The sequence below is a fragment of the Haliotis rufescens genome, unplaced genomic scaffold (assembly GCF_023055435.1).
Source record: "Haliotis rufescens isolate VD_foot unplaced genomic scaffold, xgHalRufe1.0.p SCAF_11, whole genome shotgun sequence".
In the NCBI taxonomy this organism is placed as follows: domain Eukaryota; kingdom Metazoa; phylum Mollusca; class Gastropoda; order Lepetellida; family Haliotidae; genus Haliotis; species Haliotis rufescens.
In genome coordinates this window covers 19,761,628-19,774,568 of record NW_025963791.1, presented here as the reverse complement: position 1 = coordinate 19,774,568, position 12,941 = coordinate 19,761,628, and the positions used below count along the sequence as shown (strand labels likewise).

At 42.6% G+C, this 12,941-nt stretch overlaps 1 protein-coding gene across 1 annotated transcript in view; it reads right to left on the bottom strand.

The window, feature by feature from the left end:
- The window catches only part of LOC124137252 (protein CLEC16A-like), a 49,922-nt gene that overhangs the window by 27,993 nt on the left and 8,988 nt on the right, over positions 1-12,941 (bottom strand). The window contains exons 6-17 of the mRNA XM_048392394.1: positions 11,270-11,375; positions 10,987-11,110; positions 10,683-10,872; positions 10,434-10,484; positions 9,584-9,694; positions 8,874-9,063; positions 6,521-6,680; positions 4,045-4,145; positions 3,483-3,535; positions 2,846-2,915; positions 1,557-1,711; positions 598-648 (exon numbers count right to left, since the gene is read on the bottom strand). Of these exons, the coding sequence (XP_048248351.1) occupies positions 598-648; positions 1,557-1,711; positions 2,846-2,915; positions 3,483-3,535; positions 4,045-4,145; positions 6,521-6,680; positions 8,874-9,063; positions 9,584-9,694; positions 10,434-10,484; positions 10,683-10,872; positions 10,987-11,110; positions 11,270-11,375 (1,362 nt within the window). The remainder of the gene's footprint in view (positions 1-597; positions 649-1,556; positions 1,712-2,845; positions 2,916-3,482; positions 3,536-4,044; positions 4,146-6,520; positions 6,681-8,873; positions 9,064-9,583; positions 9,695-10,433; positions 10,485-10,682; positions 10,873-10,986; positions 11,111-11,269; positions 11,376-12,941) is intronic.

The window sequence follows — 12,941 nt, the reverse complement described above, 5'->3', positions numbered from 1 at the left end:
TTAAAATAAGATGAACTATGGTGGTATGTATAGACAGAAACACTGATCCAACTTATTGTCCTATTGACAACACATAACATGGTTCACATTTACCATCATACAATAGTGTATGTATAGACAGAAACACTGATCCAACTTATTGTCCTATTGACAACACATAAAATGTTTCACATTTACCATCATACTATGGTGTATGTATAGACAGAAACACTGATCCAACGTATTGTCCTATTGACAACACATAAAATGTTTCACATTTACCATCATACTATGGTGTATGTATAGACAGAAACACTGATCCAACTTATTGTCCTATTGACAACACATAACATGGTTCACATTTACCATCATACTATAGTGTATGTATAGACAGAAACACTGATCCAACCTATTGTCCTATTGACAACACATAAAATGTTTCACATTTACCATCATACTATAGTGTATGTATAGACAGAAACACTGATCCAACTTATTGTCCTATTGACAACACATAAAATGTTTCACATTTACCATCATACTATGGTGTATGTATAGACAGAAACACTGATCCAACGTATTGTCCTATTGACAACACATAAAATGTTTCACATTTACCATCATGTCCCGGTATTCATCTTCAAACATGTCCAAGAAAATTTCTTCACTCTGTAACAAAAACAAAAAATAATAATGAACAACTGTAGTCTTTATGATACAGAAATAAATTCCAAGAAATCACAGAAAGAAAATAGTTTTCAGACATTTTCATGTCCTTGCTGATTCCAGTCTTAATTTTAACCAGCAGTCTGTAGACCAAGTCTTTCAAAAGTTTTTCACTGTGGTTCAGTGCCTGATTACCATAACAGGCAAGAATCATCCTTAGTCTTTATGATAAACACAGAACATTTAATACATGCGGTAGTTCTAGAAATAACAAAAATAGGTGGTTACTCTCCGAGTTCTTCTGACTAGAAAACACTGTCTCATAATTCCATCAGGACATACAGCTGACATTATTCAGTAATTTTCACTGAGCCCCATAAGATTTGCTTCATTCTGATTGGCAAGTTCATTCCGATTGGTCCACTTTTTCATTGTTTGTGAGGAGTCCCATGGCAAAGTGATGTCATATGTACGAAATGTCACAAAAATTAGAAGCTGACGACATCCATTGTTCATGATGTCACAAATGATCTTACGTGAAGTCCTTCCAAGAATAGACTAGTGAGCTGATATTGCAACTTGAGATCAGGAAACATTTTTCTACACTTCCTCAGGAAAGAGACCATGGGTAAGATAATAAATAACTTCCCAAAAAATAGATAAAGTGAAAACAAACTAAAACTGAAAAGAAAGAACAAACTATACACAACTCAAAGCTCATATGTTATTCTGTTTTGTGTGTTTGTTTGTTTGTTGTTTAACGCTGCATCAACCAAGTCAGCGAGCCTGACCACCTGATCCCGTTAGTCGCCTCTTACGACAAGCATAGTCGCTTTTTACGGCAAGCATGGGTTGCTGAAGACCTATTCTAACACAGATCTTCACGGGTACATACGTTATTCTGTAAGTACCTTATAGAAGTTCCTCAGCATCTGAGTGCTGCACTCCCTGGCGTTCTCTATACAGGCCAGGTGGCGGTCCTGTAGGAAGGACTTGCCCTCCTGTATCACCAGCTGCCTCAGAAACTTGATGCTCAGCTGCAGTGTGGCCAGTCGAACCTTGCTGCCTGCAACATACAAGTTCAGGAAACAATGAAGAACAATGAAGGAAAACCAGAAATAGTTGGGTTTAATGGTTCTTTGAACACTATTTCAGTTACATCACTGCATGTCTGTTTATTGTGGGAAAGGCCTGAAGTGATGCAGGTAGTAGATGTTTGCCAATTGGTTGGTAGAGGAAGGGCGCCGACAGACCAGGGGTCACAATCATAATCGTAATAAGATGTGTCTGTGATTATTGAGAAGTAAATCTTAACACTGCACATAGTTTATACTTCGTAACGGATGCATTTGCTTTCATAACTGCATCATTTTATTAACATGACACCTTTGCAAATGAATGATCCATCGGCTACTATGATCACAAGAGTTACCTCCCCTTAAAATCCAAACCATTCAATACATTATAATTAAATTTTCGTTGTGTTCATTGAAATTCCTGCATTCTGATAAAGCTGAATAGGTCACGTGTTATTGCATTCATTTCCCAATGAATGTAAAAAAGTGAGCCACGCTCACCAGGGCAGACTACTTTTCTTACTACTGAATGTCGGGGAATCACATTATCACAGTCGGGGCAATTCCCTTTCTGCTCACGTGTATCATCATGCACAGGACATTAAACAAAATTCATGCATTTCTTTGTCAAAACAACTCTTGGAGATGAAGGCCGATGAGGAATGAAACAGCAAATGTGCAAGCTCGCTCGCCTGGGTTTTTTTCCCGTCCCCCTTGGTTCCACAACTTTAATTTCATGTCTTTGGGTTTCATTTCTAACTAGCATTTTTCCAACGGTGTCTTCCTGTTCTCATGAAACTAATGTTTGAATCTGGTGGTACCTGACCATGTCATTTCAAACAGCCGCCTTCTTCCGAACAATAACCGATTTGCAAACTTTTGTAAGAATCCACTATGCGGATTCATACAGTTTGCACATCGTTTTTTCGATTCATACCTCAATGAACCGAAAAAATACAGTCAACCCTTAAACCATGACATTATTTTGATATAGCTATAAATCATATCTTTTTTTGTTCATGGTAGACGGTAAATTTTTCCAAAAAACCTGTATCCTTAAATCCAAACCCACAATAATCTATTTCAATTAAATAAACTGAGATTCTAGTGCAGAAAGCACTCACTTGCTTGACAGGCCAGCGTGATGATCCTGATGAGCCTTTCCACCAGGGCGATGTTGTAGTGGTCCTTTGCCTGCAACATCATCGTCATGCAATAACTTTATATACTGCAGCATGGTGTAAACCCAGGCCCTGCTACATTGTAACACCTATACTTTACATTGACCATTGACTTGTGACAGTCTAAGTGCTGTGATCACTTTGTGGAACAGGTCCTGGTGATGCATTGTGTTTGTTTGTTTGTTGTTTAACGCTGCACTATTCCAGCTATATGATGGCGGTTTGTAAATAATCGAGTTTGGACCTGACAATCCAGTGATTGACATCATGAGCATTGATCCACGCAATTGGGATACAATGACATGCATCAACCACATCAGTGAGCCTGACCACCCTATCACGTTAGTCACCTCTTACGACAAGCATAGTCGCCTTTTACGGCAAGCATGGGTTGCTGAAGACCTATTCTACCCAAAAGCTTTTCATGGGTCTGTGAATCAACCTGAAGTAGATCTAACATTCATACAACATTTCTCAACATTCGTACAACACATATGTCTGGAAATACTGACACTGAGTTGTTGTGTTGTAAAATACAAGTAACAGAACATTTACATACAACAACATGTGGAGTACCCACCTCGGACCTCTCCGTGGGCATCAGAACACTATCCAGTAGCTGTTGGGAGATACCTTCAACACATACACATACTTGTCATACAGGTGTACACTTGTCATACCGATGCAGGAAAACACACGTCATACAGGAATTAACATCATTAACGTAGTTAAAATCTTACAACAGATAGAAAACATGATTTAACTCCCACAAGTCTCCAGCTCATTTTGAGTGGAAGTTTATGCATGTACCAAAACTAGATTACAGAGAAAACAAGACTATATTTTCAGGGCTAGAGTACTAGTATCTCTTCTAATCCTCTAAAGGGGTGTATCTTTCAACAAGGTGTCTGTCCTGCTACAGGATCAGAGCCTCAGTGGATGAGTGAGTGAGTGAGTGAGTATGGATTTACGCCGCTTTTAGCAATATTCCAGCAATATCACGGCGGGGGACACCACAAATGGGCTTCACACATTGTACCCATGTCGGGAATCGAACCCGGGTCTTTGGCGTGACGAGCGAACGCTTTAACCACTAGACCACCCGACCGCCCCGCCTCTGGTACAGAACCTGCAGAACTCACCATCATTCTTGCCCATGGCAAACAGCAGACACAGGGCAAACAGGGCAGCGTAGTCATTCTCTGTACACTCCAGGGCATTGAACACCGACTCCAAGTATGGCCTGCACAAACAGTGAGTGAGTGAGTATGGTTTTACGTCACTTTAAGCACTATTCCAGCAATATCACTGCTGGGGAACCCATAAATGGGCTTCACACATTGTACCAATGTCGGGAATCAAACCCAGGTCTTCGGTATGACAAGCGAACGCTTCAACCACTAGGCTACCCCATCGCCCCATAAAATGTATTATGTAATACTATATGAAGTCATCACAGCCAGTGGTTGACTGTTCAAATCACATGGAAAGGCAAGACATAGAATACACAATGCCAGCTAATCACAAGCACAGACATTGTACCAATGCTTGGGAATCGAACCCGGGTCTTCGGCGTGACGAGTGGACGCTTTAACCACTAGGCTACCCGACTGCCCCTGCACACATGGTACAGCATTAACAATGTGTGCCTAGAGACTCAAGAGTAATAAGCAAATCCTTCATGTTCACTGTCACACTTGAACACTGCCAGTGACACAGCCCCTTATGACAGAAGTTGCACGTGTCCTACAAGCCAAACAGAAAGTATGTTGTTTTACGTCAACAAAGTCAAGTCACCATTATACCAGGCTTCCAGTTACATCATGATGATATTTGAATACTCAAGACTAACCCAGGCAAACAAGTGGCCCCATTTCTCTGGGCAAATTAGTCAAATTTTATATGGAACAGAACCGAGTCCTAAATCCTAAAATTGTCTGTTGTTGTTGTTTCAAATAGGTGACAATATGACAACACAACAACCTATTCTGTTCCTAGGGTCATGTAATGGCAACATACTACAGTGATGGGACACTGGGGACCTATTCTGTTCATACACACATGGTACAGGAACATACTAATGATGGGACACTGGGGACCTATTCTGTTCATACACACATAAAACAGGAACATACTACAGTCATGGGAGACTGGGGACCTATTCTGTTCCTACACACATAAAACAGGAACATACTACAGTGATGGGACACTAGGGACCTATTCTGTTCCTACACACATAAAACAGGAACATACTAGTGATGGGACACTGGGGACCTATTCTGTTCCTACACACATAAAACAGGAACATACTACAGTGATGGGACACTAGGGACCTATTCTGTTCACACACACATAGTACAGGAACATACTACAGTGATGGGACACTAGGGACCTATTCTGTTCCTACACATAAAACAGGAACATACTACAGTGATGGGACACTAGGGACCTATTCTGTTCCTACACATAAAACAGGAACATACTACAGTGATGGGACACTGGGGACCTACTCTGTTCATACACACATAAAACATGAACATACTACAGTCATGGGAGACTGGGGACCTATTCTGTTCCTACACACATAAAACAGGAACATACTACAGTCATGTGACACTGGGGACCTATTCTGTTCCTACACATAAAACAGGAACATACTAGTGATGGGACACTGGGGACCTATTCTGTTCCTACACACATAAAACAGGAACATACTAGTGATGGGACACTGGGGACCTATTCTGTTCCTACACACATAAAACAGGAACATACCACAGTCATGGGAGACTGGGGACCTATTCTGTTCATACACACATAGTACAGGAACATACTACAGTGATGTGACACTGGGGACCTATTCTGTTCATACACACATAAAACAGGAACATACTAGTGATGGGACACTGGGGACCTATTCTGTTCATATACACATAAAACAGGAACATACTACAGACATGTGACACTGGGGACCTATTCTGTTCATACACACATAGTACAGGAACATACTACAGTCATGTGACACTGGGGACCTACTCTGTTCATACACACATAAAACAGGAACATACTACAGTCATGTGACACTGGGGACCTATTCTGTTCATACACACATAAAACAGGAACATACTAGTGATGGGACACTGGGGACCTACTCTGTTCATATACACATAAAACAGGAACATCCTACAGTCATGTGACACTGGGGACCTACTCTGTTCATACACACATAAAACAGGAACATACTACAGTCATGTGACACTGGGGACCTATTCTGTTCATACACACATAAAACAGGAACATACTAGTGATGGGACACTGGGGACCTACTCTGTTCATATACACATAAACAGGAACATACTACAGTCATGTGACACTGGGGACCTATTCTGTTCATACACACATAGTACAGGAACATACTACAGTGATGGGACACTGGGGACCTATTCTGTTCATACACATAAAACAGGAACATACTACAGTCATGTGACACTGGGGACCTATTCTGTTCATACACACATAGTACAGGAACATACTACAGTGATGGGACCCTGGGGACGTATTCTGTCCTACACACACAATACAGGAACATACTACAGTGATGTTGAAGACAGAAGAGAGCACCTGTTCTCGAGTGTGAAGGCTGCCTGCTGCCTCTCGGAAATGCTGCCTGAGACTATCCCCATCCTCTGCACAAGCTTCTCTTCGTCAGTGGAGTTCTGGTTTGGGCTAGAGATGTCGGTGTCCCCAGAGTAGATCTCACTGCTCGGGCTCAGAGCTCCCTCTACAATTACAGATCGTCAACAACAGTGTCATACTTGATATAGTACTCATGATCATGTTTGTTTGATTATTGTATAACACCACACTCGGCAAGATTGCAACTACCTAACGGTTGTTTGTAAATACTCATGCCTGGACTAGACAATCCAGTGATCTAAATTGTGAGAAACAATCCACGTGTTTGGGTACGAGGACATACTATGAACCAAGTTGCTGGGGACCAATTCTGCAGTGATACGTCCCCAATTCCAACCCAGAATCCCCACGGGGTTTCATGATCATGAATGACATACCTGACTTGATAACAAATTCACTTCACAACAAATTCTACTATTTACCCCACCTGTTCCATACTTTTGTCAACCCCCAAACTGTGCGTAACATCATCATCCTGTCAGTAATGATAATTGTATGTAATGAAAGAATGATAATTGTGACACATTGTTATTGCCTGTAGAGAATAGTAAATTTTACGATAAATTATTTTACATAAATAATACTTATCCTAACTCACACTTAGCATTTCTTCCTTCTTCTTTCGATCCGCTATGGAACAAAGTTTCCACCTTCCATATTACAATTCACCTGAACACATCCCAGCATCCCATAAATACCACCCAAACAAATTGGTCATGTACTATAATCCCGTGCATAGTGACCTACACGATATGATCATGTGATTGCCTCTGCCACATCATTCCATTTTGCAGAGCTTACAGGCAAGAGGATCTATGATGTGGGGATGGTCGGGAGGGCATATAGCACTTATAATTTATCCCATCTCACACTATGCATTTATCCCATGAGATGCTACACACAAAGGAGCTCTGCCCAATGGGACACCACCAGAATGACTGCTTTGAACTCAAGGTTGTTGATATGGTGTCATTTGTCTTTGACGGACCAATGCCCTGCCACCTGTAGATCATCTAAGTGCGCTCCCCAAACCCACGGTTGATGCATCGACAGAGATATGTAGGGTTGGGACGAACAGCCGCAAAGAGCCCCTGGCGCAGTTGGATCAGGACCTGACAATCGTCGTTCTGGATGTGTGGTGTGAGAAAGCACTGAAGTTGCCGAAGTTGAAGTTGAACCCTCATAGTGTGGGGCTTGCGATGATGTCAGAAGACTGAGGAGCTGTTGACGTAGCAGGCTGTCTGAGTGCCAACGTCAGGAGATGTGATATCTTCAGCCAATGGTCCGGAACAAAGAACATCTTCCTGAGGAGGGTTTTGAAGAGGGCCCCGATGAACTGGGCCCACTTGCACAAAGCGATCTTAGCGCTAAGATGATCGTAACTACCATACTTTAACATAGGCTTACAATAGTCTTAGCGCTAAGATCGCTTTGTGCAAGTGGGCCCTGGAGTCATTGAGTGAGAGTCGTCTTGGACTTGCCTATGTTGATGAGTTACACCAGTTGATTGAGAAGCCTTTGATTAAACTCGAGATGGTGCTGGAGGACGTCTGGGTCTGGGTCTTCATTTGCCTGAATGCAGTCGTCTATATAGGACTCGAACACAATCCCTTGGATGTGCAGGAACTCTGTGATGGGCTTGGTAATGCGAGTAAAGAGCCACAGGGCCAAAGAAATTCCAAACGGGAGCACGGGAGCAAACCGAAGAAAATGGCGGTGCTCCTGGTGGTAGAATACAGCAACATTTCCGACATACCAGAACAGAACTGTCCTTGTCCGTTATCCCTCAGATCATGTATGTAATCTAGATGATGTTGAAGGGAATCCCGCAAAAAAAACAAAAAACTAGATTCTCTCAAATCTCTGTGAACATCACATGTGGTGATAAGAAAGAGAATGATGTGGCACAGAGGCAATCACATGACTGCAACGTGAAGGTCGCTTTGCACAGGATTAAAGTGTGTCACCCATTTGTTTGGGTGGTAACCATGGTGATGTTGGTACTTGTTCGGGTGAAGTTTTTTAGATGGTGGAAACTTTGTTCAAACACGTTTGCACGTGGGATGAAAACAAGAAGGAAGAAATGTGAAAAGTGTGAGATGGGATAAGAATACAAATTTCCATTGTCTCGCATGCAATACATGCTTGATGCAATACGACTTTGTGACATACATATTTCTATGTCCCCTTACTTGATAGATACATAAGTTCATTGGTAGATACATATGCATGTGTTCAATAAAAGGCGTGGCCAGCAATGCTTCTAATGTTATTCTACCTGTGGAGGGTGTGGACACACCATCAGCTACAGCTGCCTCGTCCCGCTGTAGATAGAAGGTGGAGTTCCCTTCGGTAGTAGATGGTCCATGGCTCTCATCACCCGCTGCCTGGCCGTACCGGATCTTTGGGCGATTGTTCTCCAAGGTCTTCTCCAATGATTCTGCCGGTGCTCGGAACTCGCGGATCCTCTGAAAGTCCGAAATCCTCTTCATTGAATATTTATTATCTCTTGGGTAATGCTAAATAATAGTGTTGAGTAATCATCCGTATACTGGCAAACAAACAAACATTCCATCTACCATGCCAGTATTTTCTAATATTGGTACATAATATCGAGTGAAATCTTTTTGATTCTGTTTATAGTCAAATTAAGCAACATGAGCCAGCAGGTGTTTGCCTGTTTGTTTGTTTGTTAGTTTATGCCACACTCACCAACATTCCAATCATCAGCGATAGAAATTGGCACTTGTCCTATCGTCCTTGCCAAACTGCCAAATAGTTCAGGTATCATAAGGTCCAGTTGAATTTAGTCATTTTTAAGGGTTTTGCTGCACATAATCATTATCAGGACTAGTGGACTAAAACTGTTAGTTTCTATCGCTGAATCATGTGATGGCAGCCTCGAGTATGGATCAGACAAACCAGTGATTGATATTGTGAGCAATGCTACCTCCCATGCTTCTGGTGTTCACGAACATAGTAACGTACCAGTTTAGGGGAGTCATGCTGGCTGCCGGTACGAGTGAGGCTGATGTCCCCCTGGAAGATGACCTCGGCCAGCTGCTGCACCAGGGGTGGTGACTGGATGATGAGAAACACCTGGAACACCAACAAAATCATCGTCAGACCAGACACCTCTTACAGTATCTCAACACACTCCCGGAACATCCATTGTGAACATAGAATCTTGTGTGCATACCCATCTTTACATTTATACCTCCATAAACACAAAAAACAAGTTGAAGTAAATTCTTTGTTTGATCTAGGATTTACAAATCCCTTAAAAAAGATTTACAAATCCTAGATACAGAGAAATGTCACTTTGCATACTTGTATTCCCAGCAGTAATTTACCATCTTCCCAAGGCAAGGGAGTTAACTGACTATAAAAGTCCAGTTTCCACCCTTACTAATTCAACTAATTTAGTTGGTTGGTTGGTTTGTTGTTTAACGCCGCACTCAGCAATATTCCAGCTATATGACGGCGGTCTGTAAATAATCGAGTCTGGACCAGACAAGGAAGTGATTAATATCATGAGCATCGATCCACGCAATTCGGATATGATGACATGCATCAACCAAGTCAGCAAGCCTGACCTACCGACCCCGTCAGTCGCCCCTTACGACAAGCATAGTCGCCTTTTAGGCAAGCATGGGTTGCTGAATACCTATCCTACCCCGGATCTTCACGGGTCAGCAAGACCTATTCACATGTCTGAGACAGCACTCTGGAAAATGACCTGCATTCCTCCAAATGTTTTCAATGTTAACCAAAGATGTAAGCTGACATAATGTAGTATAAAAGGCGTGATCAACTGTTCCAGCAAAATGAAACTCACCTGAGACAGTAGGAAAAGGGAGACAACCGAGCTCACATGCTTCTTATCCGTCTGAAAACATACGGGGATGATTATCAATAATAATATCACAGTTAGAAATTGGCAATCGTAATATAGTCATTGCAAAACTGCCCAATAGTTAAGGTATCATAAGGACTAGTAGAAATTTGCCATTTTTAAGGGTTTTGCTACATGTTATCATTATAAGGACTAGTGGACTAAATATGTTAGTTTCTAGCCCTGTCTCACCTGTACATCTGCATATTTCTTCCTCTTGGTCAGGGAGTAGACATAGAGCGGGATGAGGAGTCGGTTGAGGAGCTGGTCAGTCAGGACCTCGTTCAGGGCATCGATGTTGATGCAGAGGATGTCGTTGAGGTAATGGAGATGGTCCAGGTGTTCAGCCACCAGATCAGACAGGCGGTCACGACTTCGGTGACTGCAGAACATCAACCATGTTTATTAAATGATTTAGGTTTGAGACCACCAGTTGGATAATGTCAGCAACACATTTATTTCACGAGAAAAAAATAAGATGAAATAGTGTACTCACTCCGAGTCATTTCTCACACATAGGTCAAGGTCAAGTATATGCTGACCAATGAACCACACCAAGTTGGAGAAGTACGGTGCAGCTGTCCGATCTCGGATGTATCGCAGCATGGCCTTATCATCAACTACAAAGGATTAAACAAAGACTCTTTGACACTGAAATATACTGGCCTCATGGCCACTGATAAAGAAAGAACTTGAACATTTGAAAATACATGCTCTTTATAGCAACAAAATGATGATACTGTTAAGTGTTGTTTGAGTAGTATGTTAACCCTGCCTACCTCTGAAGACATTGAGCGTGATGGTTCGCACTGCTATCCTGACCATGGTCTCCGAGTGGTTAAAGAACTTTATTGCTTCTGTGTACAAGGCAAAGTCATTTGTGTGCTGGAACAAACAGAGAACATGTGAGCACCATCAACACACAGCTACACCACCTGCTGCGACAAATAGAGAACATGTGAGTACCCTCAACACACAGCTGCACCACCTGCTGCGACAAACAGCGAACATGTGAGTACCTTCAACAAACAGCTACACCACCTGCTGCGACATACAGAGAACATGTGAGTACCCTCAACACACAGCTGCACCACCTGCTGCGACAAACAGAGAACATGTGAGTACCTTCAACACACAGCTACACCACCTGCTGCTACAAACAGAGAACATGTGAGTACCTTCAACACACAGCTACACCACCTGCTGCAACAACAGAGAACATGTGAGTACCCTCAACACACAGCTACACCAACTGCTACGACAAACAGAGAACATGTGAGTACCTTCAACACACAGCTACACCACCTGCTGCGACATACAGAGAACATGTGAGTACCCTCAACACACAGCTACACCACCTGCTGCGACAGAGAACATGTGAGTACCTTCAACACACAGCTACACCACCTGCTGCGACATACAGAGAACATGTGAGCACCATCAACACACAGCTACACCACCTGCTGCGACAGAGAACATGTGAGTACCTTCAACACACAGCTACACCACCTGCTGCGACATACAGAGAACATGTGAGCACCATCAACACACAGCTACACCACCTGCTGCGACAGAGAACATGTGAGTACCTTCAACACACAGCTACACCACCTGCTGCGACATACAGAGAACATGTGAGCACCATCAACACACAGCTACACCACCTGCTGCGACAAACAGAGAACATGTGAGTACCTTCAACACACAGCTACACCACCTGCTGCTACAAACAGAGAACATGTGAGTACCTTCAACACACAGCTGCACCACCTGCTGCTACAAACAGAGAACATGTGAGCACCATCAACACACAGCTGCACCACCTGCTGCTACAAACAGAGAACATGTGAGTACCTTCAACACACAGCGACAAACAGAGAACATGTGAGTAACTTCAACACAAAGCTACACCACATCCTGTTACAAACCGGGTGAGTGAGTGAGTATGGTTTAAGGCCGTTTTTTGCAATATTCCAGCAATATCACGGCGGGGGACACCAGAAATGGGCTTCATCAACAAACAGAGAACATGTGAGCACCTTCAACACACAGCTACACCACCTGTTGCAACAAACAGGGAAACTGGATGTTATACACATGATACAGATTACAGACACCATTCAAGCAATGTTACTCGGGCATTTTGACACTACTTCTACACATTGGGTAGGTACACTTCCATTCAAAACATCCCTTGATCTTAAACAGATAGACCAACCCAACTGAGTGACTAGGGTTTACGCTGCTTTTAGCAATATTCCAGCAATGTCACGACAGGGGACACCAGAGATGAGCTTCACACATTGTACCTAAGTGGGGAATCAAACCAGGGTCTTCATCATGACGAGCGAATGCATGAACCACTAGGCCACCTTACTGCCCCCAAAATAACATGAAACCCAAGCAGTCCACTGGAAGATGAGACAAAATATAAATGCATTAAATCAGGGG